At 43.8% G+C, this 21,057-nt stretch overlaps 1 protein-coding gene across 2 annotated transcripts in view; it reads right to left on the minus strand.

Annotated features, from left to right (window-relative positions):
• Nucleotides 1-21,057, minus strand: part of LOC134354212 (lymphatic vessel endothelial hyaluronic acid receptor 1-like) — a 42,027-nt gene that overhangs the window by 19,012 nt on the left and 1,958 nt on the right. The window contains exons 1-2 of one of the 2 annotated variants that reach the window (XM_063063107.1): nt 10,264-10,407; nt 361-529 (exon numbers count right to left, since the gene is read on the minus strand). In XM_063063107.1, coding sequence (XP_062919177.1) covers nt 361-529; nt 10,264-10,300 — 206 coding nt within the window. In that variant the 5' untranslated portion in view covers nt 10,301-10,407. Of the gene's footprint in view, nt 1-360; nt 530-10,263; nt 10,408-21,057 lie in introns of those variants that run through there. The other variant, XM_063063105.1, reaches the window with a different exon arrangement.

The raw sequence follows: 21,057 nt of genomic DNA on the forward strand, positions 1-21,057 counted from the left end.
CTCCTTACAGGCAGCAGTGGGAATTGACCCCCTGTCGCTGGCACTGAAAAGGGTTGTGCTAACCACTACACTACCACGCCACTCCAGGTGGATCCCCTTCCTCTCCCAAGGATAAGGTTTTTGGAGCTTCTGTTGGCGTTTCTAAAGCTCCGGGTTTTTAAAAAGATGGTATTGCTAGTCCTGTGTCCAACACCCTTTCCTCAGCCGGGCTTGGCACAATCCACAGTGGAGTCTACAGATTACTTAAATGTTGTGAATTGTCTTATTGCCCAGGTTATGTCAGTGCACAGAGAATCCAATGTGCCTGTTGGCCTGCATCCCATTGCCCAAGGCTCTCCGGTGCAAGGAGACTGCACTTACCTGCACTTTTCAAATCCCTGCAAATATGCTTGTTCTACCTGGGCCTTTGTCGCCAGCACTGTGTCGAAGAGTTGGCAAGCTCTCCTTGCTTGTTCCAGGTTCAGTTTGTAACCATCCCCCAGGCTGATGTGGAAAACACCCGAGGTTCGGCAGTCACTGTAGCTAAAATCTGCAACGGGAGACGAGTGTCATAGGTAAATCTGGATCTGTCCCAAGACACACACGTACCAATCCAAACTGGGGAGATGTGCACTCCCAGGAGTTTCAAACTCCTAGGAGCATACGTCTTGTGCAACCTCTCATAGTCCCAGAGCGCATGCTACACGATCAAGAAATCTTACCATCATCTCTGCTCTCTGGGAGACTGAAGAGAGCTGGACTATGCACATTCATACTCAGGTCATTCTACAGATGTACAGTCCAGAGCAACCCGACAAACTGCGTCACTGCGTGGTACCAGACCACTCTGTGGCAGACAGGAAGGCTCTACGGCAGGTAGTCAAAACTGCCCAAAGCACCACCAACACCTCCTACCCACCACTGAGGACATATACAGTGCCTATGAAAAGTATTCACCCCCTCTTGAAAGTTCTCATGTTTTATTGTTTTACAACATTGAATCATAATGGATTTAATATGACTTTTTTGACACTGATCTTTTGGGTCAGAGTGAAAACTGATCTCTACAAAGTGATCTAAATTAATTACAAATATAAAACACAAATAATTGATTGCATAAGTGTTCACCCCCTTCGCCTTTAAAATGACACACCAAATCATCACTGGTGCAGCCAATTGGTTTTAGAAGTCACACATTTAGTAAAATGGAGATCACCTGTGTGCAGTTAAGGTGTTTCAATTGATTGTCATAAAAATACATCTGTTTCCAGAAGGTCCAACTGCTGGTGAGTCAGTATCCTGGCAAAAACTACACCATGAAGACAAAAGGACACTCCAAGCAACTCCACGAAAATGTTATTGAAAAGCACGTCAGGAGATGGATACAGGAAAACTTCCAAGTCACCTGAATATCCCTTTGAGAACACGAAATGGAAAAAATATGGCACAGCTGTAAATCTGCCCAGAGCAGGCCGTCCTCAAAAACTGAGTGACTGTGCAAGAAGCGGACTAGTGAGGGAGGCCACCAAGTGACCTATGATATCTCTGGAGGAGTTAAAGCTTCAGAGAACACTGAGGCTGTCTACAAGAAGGGTCAGAGCCATCTCTATTTCCTGAGGAGACTGAGGTCCTTTAACATCTGCCGGATGATGCTGAGGATGTTCTATGAGTCCGTGGTGGCCAGTGCGATCATGTTTGCTGTTGTGTGCTGGGGCAGCAGGCTGAGGGTAGCAGACACCAATAGAATCAACAAACTCATTCAGAAGGCCAGTGATGTTGTGGGGATGGAACTGGACTCTCTGACGGTGGTGTCTGAAAAGAGGATGCTGTCTAAGTTGCATGCCATCTTGGTCAATGTCTCCCATCTACTACATAATGTACTGGGTGGGTACAGGAGTACATTCAGCCAGAGACTCATTCCACCGAGATGCAGCACAGAGCGTCATAGGAAGTCATTCCTGCCTGTGGCCATCAAACTTTACAACTCCTCCCTTGGAGGGTCAGACACCCTGAGCCAATAGGCCGGTCCTGGACTTATTTCCTGGCATAATTTACATATTACTATTTAACTATTTATGGCTTTATTAATATTTATTATTTATGGTGCAACTGTAACAAAACCAATTTCCCCTGTGATCAATAAGGTATGACTATGACTATGACTATGACTGTGATGGGAGAGACTGGGCATACAACTACTGTTGCCCAGGTGCTCCACCAGTCACAGCTTTATGGGACAGTGGCAAAGAGAAAGCCACTGTCAAAAAAAACTCACGTGAAATCTTGGTTCGAGTTTGCCAGAAGGCATGTGGGAGACTCTGAAGTCAGCTAGTAGAGGTTCTATGGTCTGATGAAACCAAAATTGAGCTTTCTGGCCATCAGACTAAATGCTATGTTCGGCATAAGCCAACCCTGTACATGATCAAAAACACACCATCCCTACTGTGGGGATGCTTCACTACAGCAGGCCCTGGAAGGCTTGTGCAGGTAGAGGGTAAAGTGAATACTGCAACATACAGGGAAATCCTGGAGGAAAACCTGATGCAGTCTGCAAGAGAACTGCGACTTGGGAGAAGATTTGTTTTCCAGCAAGACAATGACCCCAAGCATAAAGCCAAAGCTGCAGAGGAATGGCTTAAAAACAACAAAGTTAATGTCCTGGAGTGGCCAAGTCAGAGTCCAGACCACAATCCAATTGAGAATTTGTAACGGAACTTGAAAAGGACTGTTCACTCATGATCCCCATGCAATCTGACAGAGCTTGAGCAGTTTTGTAAAGAAGAATGGGGGAAAATTACTGTGTCCAGATGTGCAAACCCGATAGAGACCGATCCACACAAACTCAAGGCTGTAATTGCTGCCAAAGGTACATCTACTAAATACTGACTCGAAGGGTGCGAGTAATTATGCAATCAGTTGTTGTGTTTAATAATTGTAATAAATTTAGATCAATTAGTAGAAATTTGTTTTCACTTTTCTGTTGATCAGTGTCAAAAAAGTTAAATTAAATCCATTGTGATTCAACGTTGTAAAACAATAAAACATGAAAACTTCCAAAGGGGGAGAATACTTCTTATATGCACTGTATACAGAAAGGTGCCAGAAAAGGGCTAGTGACATCGTGAAGGATCCCACCCACCCTGCTCATGGACTCTTTGTCCCACTCCCATCAGGGAGGAGGTCACTTGGCATCCACACCAGGACCACCAGACTCAAAAACAGTTACCTCCCCAAGCAGTAAGGCTGATCGACACCTCCACCCACTAACCCACCCTCCACACCCCCAAACACTGCTACTTTATCATTTCCTGTCAGAGTCACCTTATGTACAGACACTCCTGTGCCCAGTGTCACTTTATGGACAGACAATGCCTTTGTGCTGCATTGTATCCAGAGTTACAATTATTTTGTTCTCCTTTACACTTGTGTACTGGAAATGACATTAAACAATCTCGAATCTAAAGATGAACTCTTGATCGTCCAGTCTACCTCATCGTGTACCTTGCACTTTATTTCTTTACCTGCACTTTCTTGAAGTTCAATGTAAGAAGAAAGAATATTCTCTATTGTCGGGATGAAGATACCGCCACAAATCAATCAAAAAGGAATTAATAAATGATGCGGATTGATTTGGAAGTCGCTGATTGGTTGAGCCCTTATCAATCATAGGATTTAAACAACAATTAAAATCCCCACCCATTATGAGCATATATTCATTGAAGTCAGGCAGTAAAGCGAATACCTTTTTAAAAAAAGAAGGATCGTCTAAGTTAGGACCATACAAATTGACCAAAACAACTTTTCTATTACAGATTGTTCCTTTAACAATTAAAAATCTACCATTAGAATCTGATTCAATATTCTCTTGAATAAATATATTAGGTTTAATGAAAATAGACACGCCTTTTGTTTTACTCTGAGAAGTAGAGTGGAATTGCAAACCATTCCACCATCTAAAAAATCTATTTTGATCTCCCACCCTGATATGTGTCTCTTGAGCAAAAATTATATCAGTTTGGAATCAGTTAATAATTTTAAAATTTTAAATTATATTATAATCGATCCCCGCTTCTTGCCTAGTGTTAAAACCTGTGAATATGACGCTATTGCTATATCTGATCATGCACCTCTGAGTTTGTCTTTTGAATTTGATGATGTCACTCTTGCCCACCCACCTTGGCGCATGTCTCAAACATTTTTGCAAAACTCTGACTTTGTCACTTTCATTGAAACCCAGATAAAAGAATTTTTTCTTTTTAATGATATAGGGGGTATGTCTAAATTAGTTATATGGGATACATTTAAAGCATTTTTACGCGGTCAGATTATTTCTTATTCAGCTAAACTTAAAAAACAAACTAAAGCAGAATTAAATAGAATTTCAAAACAAATTAAAGATTTAGATAATATTTATGCAATTTCCCCCAATACTGATTTATTTAAACAAAGGGTGGAACTTCACTCACAATATAACCTATTATTAACTCATCCCATTGAAGGTTATAAGTTAAAGAGCCAATTTTATATGTTTGGAGATAAAAATAATAAACTGTTCGCATCTCAATTAAAAATGGCTGCAGCCAAAAGGCAAATCATGAAAATTCTTAGGAAAGGTGGTACCTTGGCTCAGGAATATGAGGAAATTAATAAGATTTTTCAAGACTTTTATGCTGAGCTGTATAAATCTCAATGTCCGTTAGGTTCCTCTAAAATGAATGCTTTTTTACGAAAGATTGTTTTTCCTAAAATCTTGGCTGAGGATCAAAAAACTCTTGATGCTCAAATCACTGAAGCCGAAATTCATAAAGCTATTTTTTCAATGCAATCTGGTAAGTCCACAGGACTTGATGGCTATCCCATAGAATTTTATAAAAAATTTGGAAAGTTGCTTTCTCCGTACATATTGGAAATGTTTAAGGACTCTTTTGTAAAAGGTGACTTACCCCCTCTACTTTTTATGAGGCCTCTATTTCTTCAACTCTTAAAAAAGATAAAGATCCCACTGACTGTGCTTCATATAGACCTATTTCATTACTGAATGTTGACGCTAAGATTTTGTCAAAGATAATGGCCAATCGGTTGGAGAATATTTTGGGTAAAATTATTTGTAAAGATCAAACAGGCTTTATAAAGGGTCACTATTCTTTTTCAAATGTTGGGAGACTACTTAACATTATATATTTGTCCTCTTTTAAAACTCCACAATGTGTTGTATCTTTGGATGCTGAAAAAGCGTTCGACCGAGTCGAATGGAAATATTTTTTCAATGTTTTAGAGAAATTTGGCTTTGGTGTTTATTTTAATAATTGGATTAAAATGATATATAAAACTCCTATTGCTACTGTTGTTACTAACAATTGTAGGTCTCCTTTTTTTCAGCTTTCACGGGGGACAAGGCAAGGCTGTCCATTAAGTCCTTTGTTGTTTAATTTAATATTAGAACCCCTTGCTATTGCTCTTCGTGAGGCTAAAAATATCCACGGGATACTTGTGAATGAGACCACGCATAAGGTCTCTCTTTATGCTGATAATTCATTGGTTTATATATCTAACCCTGACGAATCCATTCCTGCCCTGTTAAAATTATTTAATGAATTTGGAGGTTTCTCAGGATATAAAATTAATTTTAGTGAAAGTGAATTGTTTCCTTTAAATGATTCTGTTTCTATATATAATACTCCCTTTAAAGTTTCAGACTCTTTTAGATATTTAGGTATTGTAATTACTAAAAAATTTAAGGATCTTTATAAAGCTAATTTTGTTCCCTTAGTAGACTCTATGAAGTATTTATTTAGTAGATGGAGTCCACTTACATTTTCACTTGTTGGTCGTATTCATATAGTTAAAATGACGATTCTACCGAAATTTTTATATTTATTTCAGAATATTCCTGTTTCTTTGACTAGGAAGTTTTTTAATTGGATTGATACTATTATTTTATCTTTTATTTGGAATAATAAAAGACCAAGAATTAGTAAATGTCATTTACAAAAATTGAAAAAGGATGGAGGTCTTGCTTTGCCTAATTTTAGAATGTATTATTGGGCTGTTAATCTGCGATATATGCCTTTTTGGTTATACGGGGTTGATAAGAGTGATCAGCCAATTTGGGTAGACCTGGAACTAAAATTTGTAAAACAGTTTTATTTAACCTTGTTATGGGGGGCTCCTTTACCTGTGCAATTAGGTAAAGTTGTTAATTTAAACTTATATCCTGTGATTAAGTATTCTTTACAAATTTGGCTCCAGTTCCGCAATTTTTTTAATCTTAAAAAATTTAAACTTTGTAGTTTAATTTACCGAAATTACTTTTTTAAGCCTTCTTTGAGTGATCCAATTTTTCTACTTTGGAAAAATAAAGTTATTAATTCTTTTTTGGATTTATTTAAAGAAGATAGATTGATGTTCTTTGAACAATTAATTGATAAATATTCTCTTTCATACTCACACATTCTGCAATACCTTCAAGCTAGACATTTTTTACAAAAATATTTAAGTAATTTCCCTTACATATTGGAGGTTGACCTGTTAGATACTATTATGAGTATGAATCCTTTGATTAAGGGTTTTGTTGGAAGAATTTATAATTTACTATTACAATGGGATAAGTGTCCTTTGTCTAAGATTAAACAGGATTGGGAAAAGAAACTTAATTTGACTTCTATGATGGAGGATTGGATGCGGATATTGAAGTCGGTTAACTCTTCTTCAATTTGTGCTAGCCATTCATTGATTCAATTTAAAATTGTACATCGTTATCATTTGACAAAGGAGAGACTTTCTAAAATCTTTCCTAATGTTGATAGTCATTGTGATAGATGTAAAACTGAGATAGCTGCACTGACACATATGTTTCGGTCTTGTTCTATATTGGAACAGTTCTGGAAGTCGGTTTTTTCAACAATTTCTAAAGCACTTAAAATTAATTTACAACCTAATAAATTAACTGTGCTTTTTGGAATAGTTCCTCAAAATATTCATGGTATTTCTGTGTCTGACCAACATGTTATTGCATTTGTTACATTGATAGCTAGGAGGGCCATTTTGTTGAAGTGGAAGGATACATCAGCTCCCACTTTGTCACAATGGTTCTCTCAAGTGATGCTATGTCTGGAGAAAATTAGAAGTCGAACCTTTGAACCTTTATTTGATTTTGAGAAAAGATGGGACTCATTTGCGCATTATTATCATTTAAGTTAATTGATATAATTTTTCCACAATCTAATTGTAAATTTTTTTAGTATATTTTCTTTTCTTGCTGGCGGTTTGATGTTTATTTTTAGAAGCTTTTTGTATGACGCATGGCTCCGGGGTTGTACACCTAATGGGTTCTCTTTTTTTTCTCACTTTTCTGCTCAGTAGGTTTTTTTCTGTTATCACAAAATTTTGTTTTCAATCTTTAAGATGATGGTTTTTTTTGAGGCATTGTAAGTGTCGTTACTTCGATGTACTCATGTTATTTTTCCTATATATACAATAAAAAGATTTGAAAAGAAAAAAAAAGTTCAATGTAAATGATCAAAGTACATACATGTCACCACATACAACCCTGAGATTAATTTTAGAGTTACAGAGTCATAAAGAAGCACGGTCTTTCTGCCCTTCTCATGCGTGCTGAAACCAGCTAAACTGCCTACCCCCCTCGATCTGCTCCAGCCCATACACCTCCACACCCCCGCATCCATATACCTACGCAAACGGGGGAAGGAGGGAGAGGGAAAAATAATAATACATTTTTTAAAAAGTAAAAATAAAAAATCATACACACAAGATATTCTGCAGATGCTGGAAATCCAGATCAACTCAACCATTCAGGCAGCATCTATCCAATTGAATAAACAGTTGGCATATTTCGGGTCGGGACCCTTCATCAAGACTGGAAAGGAAGGGAAGACGGGGGGAGGGTGAGGAATACAAGCAGGGGGGTGATAATGAGACCAGGTTGGGTGGGGGGGCATGATGTAAGAAGCTGGGAGGCGACTGGTAAAGAGCTGGAGAAGAAGGAATCTGATAGGAGAGAAGAGTAGACCATGGAAGAAAGGTAAGGAGGAAGGACACCGGAGGGAGGTGGTGGGCAGGTAAGGAGAAGAGAAGAAGTGAGAGGGCAGCCAGAATAGGAAATGGAAAAAGAGAGAATGGGAGGGGAAGAAATTAGTGGAAGTTAGAGAAATAATTTTTAATGTCCTCAGGAGGCTTTCCAGACAGGATATGAAGCATTGCTTCTCTAACCAAGTGCTGTCTCATTGTGGCTGTGGAAGAGACCCTGGGCCAGCATGTCAGAATGGGAATGGGGATTGCAATTAAAGAGGGCTGCCACTGGAAAATCCCACCTGTTGTGGTAAATGCAGCGAAGGTGCTCGACAAAAGCCCGATGTAGATGAGGCTGCACCAGGAGCACTGGATAGGGTTAGTGACCACGAATGAACATAAGGTGAAGTGTTGCCTCATCTGGATGGACCGTTTGGGACCCGGAGTGGAGGAGAGGGAGGGGCTGTAGCACTTCTTACACTTGCCAGGAGGAAGAATGGACAAGGGATTCATGGAGGGAGTGATCCCTGCAGAAAGTGGAGAGCTGAGGGTGGGAGTGGGGGAGAAGGCAGGCGTATTTGGTGGTGGGGTCCCATTGAAGATGCAAGTTACAGGGAATGATGCTCTGAATACGGATGCTCATGGGTCAGTAGGTAAGGGCAAGGGAAAATGGTGACAGGGTGAACGTCCAGAAAACGTAGGTGATGCGGGTGGGGGCAGCATCAATGGTGGAGGAAGGGAAACCACATTATTTGAAGGAGGAAGTAATCTCTACTGTCCTGGAAAGGAAGGGCTCATCCCGAGGGCAGATGTAGAGGAGATAGAGGAACTGAGAAAAGGGAATGGCAATTTTATAAGGGACAGGGTGGGAAAAGATGAAGACATCTGTGGGAATTGGTAGACTTATAAAAAGATGTCATCAGACAGTTTGTCTCCAGAGATGGAGACCAAGAGATCGAGAAAGGGGAGGGAGGTGTCAGAAATGGACCAGGTGAAGTTAAGGGCAGGGTAGATGTTGGAGGCAAAGTTGATGAAATTGATGGGCTCTGCATGGGTGCATGAACCAGCACCACTGCAGTCATCAATATAATGCAGAAAGAAATGGGGAGCACTACCAGTGAAGGCTTGGAGCATGGACTGTTCAACACTGCTGACAAAAAATCAGGCATAGTCCAGGTGGGTGCCCATGGCTTTGGATAAGGTGGAAGGAGCTGAAACAGAAATCGTTTATTGTGAGTACCAGATGGAGGAGGGTGGTGCTGGAGGGGAACTGAATAGATCTGTTGTCAAAAAGAAGTAGAGAGCTTTAAGGTCTTCTTGGTAGAGGATGGAAGTATATTGGGACTGACATCCATAGTGAAAATGAAGTAATCAGGGCCAAGGAACTGAAAGTTGTTGAAGAGTTCAAGAGCATTTGAACCAAAGGGGACAAATGCCATTCCCTTTTTTCAGTTCCACCATCTCCACCACATCTGCTCTCAGGCTGAGGCTTCCTATCCAGAACATCTGAGATGTATTCCTTCTTCAAAGAACAGGGCTTCCCTTCCTCCAAAATTGATGCTGCCCTCAGCTGTATCTCCTTCATTTCCCAAACATCTGCGCTCACCCCACGTTCCCACTGCAATAACAGGTATAGAGTCTCTCTCGTCCTCAGCTACCACCCCACGGGCATTTGTATCCAGTACATCCTTCTCCGCAACTTCTTCCATCCTTAACGTGATCCTACCACCAAACATATCTTTACCTCCCCCACCACTCTTTGCTTTCTCTGTAACTGCATAATTTTTCATAAATTCTACAGTATTTCTTTATTTTTCCTGTAAATGTCTGCAAGAAAATAAATCTCAAGATTGTATCTGGAAACATATGCGAACTTTGATGATAAATTTACACCGAGCGACCACTTTACTAGGTACACCTGCAAATATTTAATCAACCAATCATGTACCAACAACTCAATGCATAAAAGCATGCAGATGTGGTCGAGGGTCAGTTGCTGTTCAGGCCAAGCATCAGAATGGGGAACAAATGTGATCCAAGTGACTTTGACCATGGATTGTTTGTTGGTGCCAGAGAAGACACTTTGAGTATCTGAGAAACTGCTGATCTCCTGGGTTGTTTGTCAGTCTTTATTCATGGAGAGTTTCTCATAAATTATATCGTATTGGATTTCTTTATTTTTCTGTAAATGTCTGCGAGAAAGTGAACCTGAAAGTTATATAAGGTGGTATATATGTACTTTGAAAATAAATTTACTTTGACTGTTGATCTTCCTTTCGGGCTGAAACATCATCTATTTCCATAGACGCTGCCTGACCTGCTGAGTTCCTCCAGCATTTTGTGCGTGTTGCTCTGGATTTCCAGCGTCTGCAAAATCTCGTGTTTACCCGTTATCTCACACATCCTTGGAGATTAAACAAACAATGAGGAGAGAGGAAGTGAACTTGTGTGTTTTTTTTCTTGTGGGTTCATGTGCAGTCCATTGTATGAGCACTAGTTTACCAATCATTTCCCTTGGTTACCATTCTGATATCATTAAGCTGTCTAAAAATATCACTCAGCCTCTGGGTTAATTCCCCTTTTCTTTTCTTTGGTTGCTACAGAATCGATATGCCTCATCCTTGGGTAATACCCTCCTCGAGGTCTGTTTGAACCACTTAGGGTGACGGTGACTCAGTCTCACTGTTCTTCCTCTTTGAATTTACCACATTCCTTTCTCTTTCAACTGCCCAACTAGTCACCAACATGTACAAAATCCTACTTCAGGAGGTGGCCATTCAGCCCATCTGAGCTCTGCTGATTCTTTGGAAGAGACTGACAGTTACTGAATTGTATGTGCAAGCCGTCAGCCTGTTGAATTTATGCTGGCTCTGAGGTTGTGCAATTAGTGGATACTCTCCCTCACCTTCAACCCTCCCTCACTCCATCCCCAGACTCTCACCTTCTCCCTCATTCCCACTCTCCCCCTCTCCTGTTGTGCATCTATCACGACAGGACACTTCAAGCTCCGAGCGGATCTTGCTTCCATGCTCCCTCACATCGCGTGTTGTTTTGTCCCAGACTGATGACATCATCACAAGTGTCAAACTCCATGAACTGACCTTACCGTTTCAATACGTGACATCCCTCCTTTCCTAAGAAATGAGCTTCGATGTTTTAGAACACATTCAACTCAGATTTAACCATTTCAATTCAACACATGTTCTCTGATATGCACGTCTGTAACCAACACATTTTCTGTTTTAACATAATGATAACTCTGGAACTGAAAACTTCATTTTCAACTTACAACAGTTTTCATTATTTCAAAACGCACAATTTAAAGCTTCTTCAATAAAAAATTGTTAAATTCAGAGGTTGTTTTCCAACCCTTTGAGCTCTCCCTACCGGTTTCTCTTTGCTTTCAATGTCTGCCAATGGCTTTTGCTCACTGTGAACCTGAACTTGTCCATAACTGTCCATCATATTGTCCTTCTGTTCCAGTACCTCATTGTCAAACCCTTGAGTATCCTTCTGTTTGTCAGAAGTTTCTTGCGTTGAACTTTTTGTTTTACATGTGTGGTGTTCCTTGGAGATTGGCACTCCATTTGGAGATTCAAGGACCATTTGATTTCCCGTTTTCCTCACCACCCTGTGTTGAAAAGTGTGGTGAATTTGTCCACGTTTTCCTGCTGAATAAGCACAGTGTCCCCAACTTTTACAGTAGACTCCTGTGCTCCTCTGGGATTGTCTGCACACAGCTTGTACTGCCCGTTTAGTTCTGCATCCCGATCTCGTATTCCCAGTTCTGCTGTGTGTATTTCCTTGAAGTCTGGTAACTTCCCCCTCATTTTGCGATGGTAGGGAGTTTTAGCAGGACTTTTCCCTGCAGCGGCATGTTCCACACATCTGTACAGTCACAGACTTTCTCAGTTCACATTTCCAGTCAAATCCTTCTGCCTGAGCAATACTAATCCTTTTCAACAGTGATGTACTTCACTATTTGCCTGAGCCCACTTTGGCATTGTTTTCAGGTGTTTGATTTCATTACCCTCACAACAGTCCTTGATCTGTTCAGATCTAAATTGGGGTCCATTATCTGATTTGATAGATAAGGCAGTCCATGTCTGCTGGAAATGTTCTGTACACTGTCAACAACTCTTCTCTGCAGTTGTAGAAGTCAGAATGTCATATTTGTAAAATTGGCTGTAGTAATCAACTACTACTAGAATGGAATGGTCGTTGGTAAGGGTCCAAGCAAATCACAGCTACCTCCTGCCAAGGACCGTCCGGTAATGGTGAGAGTTTTAGTGGTTCTGGAGGGTAGGGTCTAGATCCAGTTGGACAGCCGTGACAAGATTTCCAGTATCTTTCAGCTGCTTTATCCATACCAGGCCACCAAACCTTGGACTGAGATGCTGTTCTGTACCAACTGTTCCCAAGTGTCCTTCATGAGCTGGAGTGAGTGCTCGTGTGTGCAAGGCTTTAGGTAACACAGTCCATGCCCTCTGAGGATAAGGTGACCCCACTACACACAGCTCATTTGCAATGGGCGCTTATGCCTACAGTTCTCAAAGTGCCTATTCATGATGGCTTTACGCACTTCCTGCAGCTTGGATCCGTGGCTCAGGCTCCCTCACCTCCCGTTCGACAGAGTGATCAGCAGCACTGGGGCTCCACAGGGGACTGTCTTGTCTCTCTTTCTCTTCACCATTTACACCTCGGACTTCAACTACTGCCCAGAGTCTTGTCATCTTCACAAGTTTTTGGATGACTCTGACATAGTTGGATGCATCAGCAAGGGAGATGAGGCTGAGTACAGGGCTACGGTAGGAAACTTTGTCACATGGTGTGAGCGGAATTATCTGCAGCTTAACGTGACAAAGACTAAGGAGCTGGTGGTAGACCTGAGGAGAGCTAAGGTACCGGTGACCCCTGTTTCCATCCAGGGGGTCAGTGTGGACATGGTGGAGGATTACAAATACCTGGGGATACGAATTGACAATAAACTGGACTGGTCAAAGAACACTGAGGCTGTCTACAAGAAGGGTCAGAGCCGTCTGAGCTCCTTTAACATCTACTGGACGATGCTGAGGATGTTCTACAAGTCTGTGGTGGCCAGTGCTATCATGTTTGCTGTTGTGTGCTGGGGCAGCAGGCTGAGGGTAGCAGACACCAACAGAATCAACAAACTCATTCATAAGGCCAGTGATGTTGTGGGGATGGAACTGGACTCTCTCACAGTGGTGTCTGAAAAGAGGATGCTGTCTAAGTTGCATGCCATCCTGGACAATGTCTCCCATCCACTACATAATGTACTGGTTGGGCATAGGAGTACACTCAGCCAGAGACTCATTCCACCGAGATGCAACACAGAGCGTCATAGGAAGTCATTCCTGCCTGTGGCCATCAAACTTTACAACTCCTCTCTTGGAGGGTCAGACACCCTGAGCCAATAGGCTGGTCCTGGACTTATTTCCTGGCATAATTTACATATTACTATTTAATTATTTATGGTTTTATGACTATTTAATTATTTATGGTACAACTGTAACGAAAACCAATTTCCCCCAGGATCAATAAAGTATGACTATGACTATTTGTCAGGGCTTGAGGTGAAGCCTCACACCTACGAACCTGACATACTCCTGGGAATCATGGGGCGCCTGGGGAGGCAGGGCCATGGGCTGTCCAGACTTTTAGAGAAGTGAGGGTGAAGAATTGGGAGACAAGTTTCCCGTAGCTGAGGGTGGAGACTTTAAAATCAAGTTGCTCTCTTTTCTGCAAAGTGAGGGGAAGGAGTTGTCTGATATGAAAGGTCCTTCAGCTGGTGATTTAAATTCTGAGTTCATTTTGGCGATAACATCACTGGTTGACAAATGCAGAGTTATATCTGCGGGGAGCCAAAGTTATTGTAGGCTGGGAGTGTTCTCTGGGGTCAAGCCCAGACCCGATGGGATGAAAAATATGAGGCTTGGGCTGAGTGGAGGTCTCAGTTATTGGATGAATTATAATGTGAAAAATCTGAGACTGGTAGAGAGCTTAAGCGGCCCGGTGGCTGATATAGTGAGGTTCCTCAAGGCAGAAAATCCATTAGCCACGTCAGCTAATTATCTGAAAGCTCTGGAAGATGCCTTTAACACTGCTGGAAGTGCAGTCGATCGTAGGATGAGGTTTAGGCACACATTTCAGGAGGAAGGAGAGAAGTTATCTGCCTACATTTTCAGTCTGGAGAAGCTGCTGCTCTGTTTGTACCACAAAAGGGGCATTCAATAGTCTGAGAGAAATTGTTTGAGGATGGAGCAAGCTGTGAAGGGCAGGCTGTCACATGACGTGATTGCTCTACATATTCCAATGACCCACAGGATGCCCCCTCCTCCATCTTTTACCGAGTTACTCAGAGAAGTTAGAGGGGTGGAAAAGGTGGTGGGGGAGCAGGAGGGCTCTGTCAGCAGGGCAAACTCCTCGGTAGCAGCCTCTGTTACTAAAGCAACCCCTGACGCCACACAAAAGGGGTTTTGCAGGATGCCGCGAAAGATCTGAGGGCCAAGGTATCTCAGAGATATTGGCTGGTGCTGCCACCAAGCATGACAAGGCTGACAGGAAGCTGGCCCCACTGGTAGGCCATACCAAGGCAAGGGCTGCTACCGAGCGGGGTCCCTTGACCAGAGAAGTGACCGGTATTTTCTGTTACAACTGTGGAGAAGATGGACATTTCAGGCGGGAGTATGAAGGACAGGAAAATTTTTGGAAAGTAAAACAGCGGTTAATCAAACAGAGAAGAAAAGGGGTAAAAACTACAGAGGGACCCAGTAAAGGAATGGGCTGGCATTTCAGAGTATACATTCCTATCAGTGTATCAAGGGAAGAACTGAAGTACAAAACACTATTCCTTAAGGTTTAGTGGGACCAAGCTCTGTCGTATCCAAACGGATTGAAGGTGTTTATGCTACAGCCGTATGTGACACAGGTTCTCAAGTTACTTTGCTTTATAGATCCTTTTACAATCGGTATTTGACGCATTTACCATTGATGCCACTCAGTGCTTTTCAGATTCAGGGGCTCAGCACTGAAGAGTACCCATACAATGGTTACTTGTTGCTGAAGCTGGAGTTTTCAGAAGCAGATGCTGGAGTGACTGAGACTATTGACACACCAGGGTTGGTCTACCCGGATCCGGTTACAAAGGGTGGAGCTTCCATTCTTGTGGGAACAAACACTGCCATTGTGAGAAGGCTCATGGGAGCATGCAAGGAGAGAAATGGACAGAACTTTCTGAAAACCTTGTCCATCCACCCTGTGTTCAGAGCTGCTTCTGAGAAGCTACGAGTTCCTCCTAAGAAGGATGATGAGCAGAAACGGGGAACTGGCTAAACTACACCCTGTCTAAACTTGTTATGTTTCATCCTGGAGGAGTAGCTAAAGTGCCAGGAACCCCAGAATTTGACAGAATGGAAAAGAACATTAACTGAGAAGATGTTGGGACATGAAGATGTGTTTTCTACTGATGAATCCGATGTTGGTTACTCCAGGAGTACTTGCCATACTATTAGAGTGACTGAGGACACCCCTTTCCGAGAGAGGTCTTGCCGGTTAGCACCAGCAGAGGTTGAAGATGTTTGGCAGCACCTACTTAAACTGAAAGAAGTTAAGTTCAGTCACGGAGTAGGGGAACCTGAGCCACTGGCAGACACGGTGATGGACAGGGGGAGACAGGAAGGGTCACAAGGGGTAGTTGAAGCTGGAGGAGCAGAAGATGAAATAAAGAGGTCCAAAGAGTCAGGAAACCACCAGATAGGCTGGCCTATGACACACTGGGGGAACAGAGTGTAGTGCCTATCCCTCCCCACCCCCCAAGTGAGTTCTAGCTGGTGATAGCCCCATTTCACGTCTAGTTTGCCAAACACCATGGCTCTATTCATACCCTGTAGTATCTCATCTACAGTTGGAATTGCTTCATTTGCCCCTCTCAGGTCTAGGCACATTCTGATGTCCTTGTCAGGTTTTTGTAAAATTAATACTGGGTTAACCCAAGGAGTTGGGCCTTCAACTTTCTCAATAATATCCTTTTCATTAGCTGTTCAATGTTTTTCTCAACAGCCTCCTTTAAGTTGTACAGATTCACACCACCTACACAAAAAGTAATTTTTTCAGATGACTCAGTCTCACTAACAACACATGCAAATTCCTTCTGTTCGTCCTCAACATTGTTCACTTTTTGTGTCCCTAATCCTCTTGTCCGGCACAGTTTTGCAAAGCAGTCCTTTCTTGTGCATTTTCTGTGCATCTGTCCACGAGCTGGGCACTGCCCAGGTGATCTGAGTTTCCACATCTGTAGCACAGAGTGCGAGAGAACTGCTGAACCGTCTCACCTTGTTTTGGGGCAAGCTGATGAAAATGCTGCCGGCCAAACGTAGTGTTAACCTGGGCAATGGAGTAAGCATTCAGCACATCCACCGCTGCTGTGTAATCTGTGACTTTTCTGTGTTTGGTAACGTTGACAATATGTCCTGCACATCAGGTCCTGTAAAGTGTACGAGTAGTACTCTCGGTCTCTGTTTTGTATTATCTGCTGTGTCATCACCCACTATCAGTCGATGTGAAGTTCAAATGAGCTGAGCCGCCATGTCCGTCTCGGACCGAGCGTTGCTGGCTCCGTAAAACATTGGAAGTGGTGGATCCCAGATTTCTCCTTTCTCATCAACTAACGTTAAACTTACTTTCAAACTCCATATCCTCGTTGTCACTGTTGTGTATTTATAACCCATCTTAGTACTTAATTAGATGGTGCATATATCACGACTCGACACTCCGTGCTCTGATGACTTTATTTCTCGTTCTCGCTTCCATGATCCCTCACATCATGTGTTGCTCTGTCGCAGACTGATGACATCACCACCATACCTGATAAGTGACGAACTATATTACCATTTCAATGCATGACACCTCCCTCTCTTCCTCTCTCTCACCCCTTTCCTTCACCTTCCCCTCTCCCTAGCATTCTCCCTCTTCCTCACTTCTCAACCTTCCTCACCGCAGCCTCACCTTCACCCTCGCCCCCTCCCTCTCCCTTTTGCCAAACCTGATGCTGCTGTTTAGCTAGTCAGTCACATTCTTCTCTTTTCTCTCTCTCTCTGCACTGAAAACTATCCCCCTTCTACCTTCCTCCGGTTCCCACTCTCCTTAACTCTGCTTCCATTCATCACAGACAGTGATGACAGGGAATCAGGCCTGGCCTAGCTGGTCCATGCTGATCAAGATGCCCCATCTGAATCACTCCCATTTGCCCATAACCTTCCAAACCTTTCTAATCCATGTGCCTGCCCAACTGTCCAACGTTGTCAATGTACCTGTCTCAACCAGGACCAGCAATTGGGTAGAAGATAGCACCCACTGAGAGGTTTGGTTGCATGTCAAAAAGGCAGTGAGTGTGACTGGGGCTTTGACAGGGACCCGGGGATTTTCTAGTAAGATGACTGATGGTGCAGGGCCTGACCTCCCCCCACACCATATCACCGATCTGAAGGGATAAAATGCATCTATGCATGGTGACTGATGGTAGGTTCAGGAACAGTTATGATCGAAATACTCCGCAGGTCAGGTCAGGCAGCATCAACATACCAGGTCCAGACCCTGCCTCGGGATTTAGTTAGAGATGCAGTGTGGGACGGGGCCTTCTAGTCCTTACAGACTCACCTGTTTAACCCTAGCCTAATCACAGGACAATTTACAATGACCAATTAACCCACCAACCGGTACGTCTTTGGACTTTCGGAGGAAACCGGAGCACCCGGAGGAAACCCACATGCACAAGGGAACAAACTCGCTAACAGAGGATGCTGGAATTGAACTCTGAACCCCAGTGCTCCAAGCTGCAATGGTGATGGTACCCACCACTTCGCTACTCTGGCGCCAGTGTTCACCTCCCTCTTGGAAAATGACTAAAGATGCTAGTGGTTGGGGCTGGAGGCTGTTGCTGAGACAGGTGTGTGGCCACAGAGAGAGTAAAGGCTTTTAATTTGGTTTACTGACACCCCGTCCAGCTGTCCATCCTGTGCCCAGGAGGAGTCAGTGTACCACGCTTATACGGAGTGTGAGAGGTTGCAGCCCCTGTCTGAGTGTCTGAAGGGGCTTCTGCTCAGGTTCTGGTTACACTTCAGCCCCGCACCCCTCACATATGGGCACCCAGTACGGTGGGGGGGGGGTCATTTAGGGGATCTATTGGAGGGCTCGCTCCTGGGCCTGGCCGAGATGGTCATTCACAAGTCCAGGAGGCAGGCTGACAAGGGTTGACTGCCCGCCCCTCTTCTGGGGATACGTTTGTGCCCGAGTGGCCTTGGAGAGGGAGCAGTGGGGGATTTCTGGGAGTGGTTGGTTCCCCACCCAGGGAACTGACTGTTTTATTGACAGTAACACACATCAAAGTTGCTGGTGAACGCAGCAGGCCAGGCAGCATCTGTAGGAACAGGTACAGTCGACGTTTCGGGCCGAGACGTTCCTGCCGAAGGGTCTCAGCCCGAAACGTCGACTGCACCTCTTCCTAGAGATGCTGCCTGGCCTGCTGTGTTCACCAGCAACTTTGATGTGTGTTGCTTGAATTTCCAGCATCTGCAGAATTCCTCGTGTTTGTGTTCTATTGACAGTAATCATATTTGCATTTGTTCACTGTATAAATACTTGATGTTTGTATTTTGTGTGAATAAACTTTTGTAGTTTTGTAAGCAAAAAGATTACCTGTATATATTTGGGAGAACAGTGTGGCTGGGTGATAGGAGAGCATGGGTGAGGTCAGGGCAGGATTAGCGAATTTGCAGCAGACTCCAACTTTCTGCCTGACACAAATTTATAAATAAACCAGAGGTTTTGGTAGAGGTTATGACCTCCGGTTTATCAGCAGGTGACATCTCTAACCACAGCAATATTTTCCTCAGAACAATGAACTGCTAGATGACAGAGCCACAGAAGATGAAGTAAGTGTCAATGTTCTGAGGAGGTGAGAGAGGCTGTACAAACTGAATGTAGTTCACTCCATCACTCTCAGGAAGTGAGAGTTATTGCTCATCCCTATTTACCCAGAAATGGGGCTGCTCGCTGGGCCTGGTTAGAGGGCAGCTAAGCACCTACACTTTGATCAGACGAGGCAAGAGCAACAAATCTCTCCTCAGGGAGATTAGTGACCTCAAGGCTTCCCCGACAATCCTGCAGTCTGCAGTTTGTAACGGGGAGTTGGTTTTCAAATTCCAAACTGAATTCTGCTTTCTTGGTTACCGTGGAGGCTTTGACTCAGGCCTGCAGGTCACCAGTCAGTAAAAGTTCAAAGTAAATGTATTATCAAAGTACATTTATGTCACCTTATACAACCCTGAGATTCATTTTCTTGCAGGCGTACTCAGCAACTTCACAGAATAGTAACCACAACAGAACCAATGAAGATCTGCACCAACCCAGCATTTAATTGGCGTGTAAAAGACAACGAACTGTGCAAACAGAAAATAATAATAATAAATAAGCAATAAATAACAAGAACATGAGATGAGGAGTCCTTGAAAGTGAGCTCACAGGTTGTGGGAACAGTTCAGTGATGTTCGGTAAGGTACAAAAGGACGCATTTCACAATTTGTTTCCAGAGAGGTGACAAACAAAACAAATAAACAAACTATTTGCCAAGGCAGCTGGGTAGTGAATTGCAACACTCACAACAGGCTGGAGGAACTCAGCAGGTCGGGCAGCACCCGTGAAAAAGATGGGTCGATGTTTCAGGCTGGAACCCTTCGTCAGGACTGTAGGGGGAAGGGGCAGAAGCCCTATAAAGAAGGTGGGGGGAGGGTGGGAAGGAGAAGGCTGGTAGGTTCCAGGTGAAAAACCAGTAAGGGGAAAGATAAAGGGGTGGGGGAAGGGAAGCAGGGAGGTGATAGGCCGGAAAGGTGAAGAAGGAATAGGGGAAAACACAATGGGTAGTAGAAGGAGGCGGAACCATGAGGGAGGTGATAGGCAGCTGGGGAGGGGGCAGAGTGACATAGGGATCGGGGAAGGGAGGGGGAGGGAATTACCAGAAGTTGGAGAATTCTACGTTCATACCAAGGGGCTGGAGACTACCTAGACAGTATATGAGGTTTTGCTCCTCCAACCTGCATTTAGCCTCATCATGGCAGTAGAGGAGGTCATGTATGGACATATCCGAATGGGAATGTGAAGCAGAGTTGAAGTGAGTGGCTACTAGGAGATCCTGTCCGTTATGGCGGACGGAGTGGAGGTGCTCGACGAAGCGGTCCCCCAATCTGCGTCGGGTCTCACCAATGTGGAGGAGGCCACACCGGGAGCAATAGATGACCCCAACAGACTCACAAGTGAAATGTTTAGTGAATTGCAAACAGGGTCGACCACTGTGTGAAGAATATCCCTGTTCAGTCCCTTCACACACCACCAAGAGCTCACCCACCCACACCGTCCATTGACTCCAACACCTCACCTCCCCCCCTCCGGCCCCTCCCCCTCTCTGTCACCCCCTCCCCCCTCTGTCACCCCTGCGGCCCCTCCCCCCCCTCCCGTTCCTCCCTGTCCGGCACCCCGGGTAACCTCCTTCCTGAAGTCTCCGGCACACCGTCCACCTGCCCGGTCGCCAGGCTCTGCAGTTCCTCCCTCAGCCTCCTGGGCTCCTGTCTTTTCTTTACAGCACGGTACCGGCTTTGGGCCCAACGAGCCGGCGGCGCTTAATTACACCCTCCTACCCACCGGAGGGTGTGAGGACACCGGGGCACCGGCAGGAAACATGGAACCCCCTTACAGGAGGCAGCGGGAATTGAATTACTGGCCTATGTCGTGAAATTTGTTGTTTTGTGGCAGCAGTACATTGCGATACATAACAATAAAAACTATAAATTACAGTGAGAAAAATATATAGTACATACATTAAATAAATAGTGCAAAAAGATAGCAAACATAAAGAAAGTGAGGTAGTGTTGGGCAACACACACAAAATGCTGGTGAACGCAGCAGGTCAGCAGCATCTCGAGGAAGAGGTACAGTCGACGTTTCAGGCCGAGACCCTTGGTCAGGACTCTGTTGGGGTTC

Source organism: Mobula hypostoma, chromosome 11, assembly GCF_963921235.1.
Source record: "Mobula hypostoma chromosome 11, sMobHyp1.1, whole genome shotgun sequence".
Taxonomy (NCBI): domain Eukaryota; kingdom Metazoa; phylum Chordata; class Chondrichthyes; order Myliobatiformes; family Myliobatidae; genus Mobula; species Mobula hypostoma.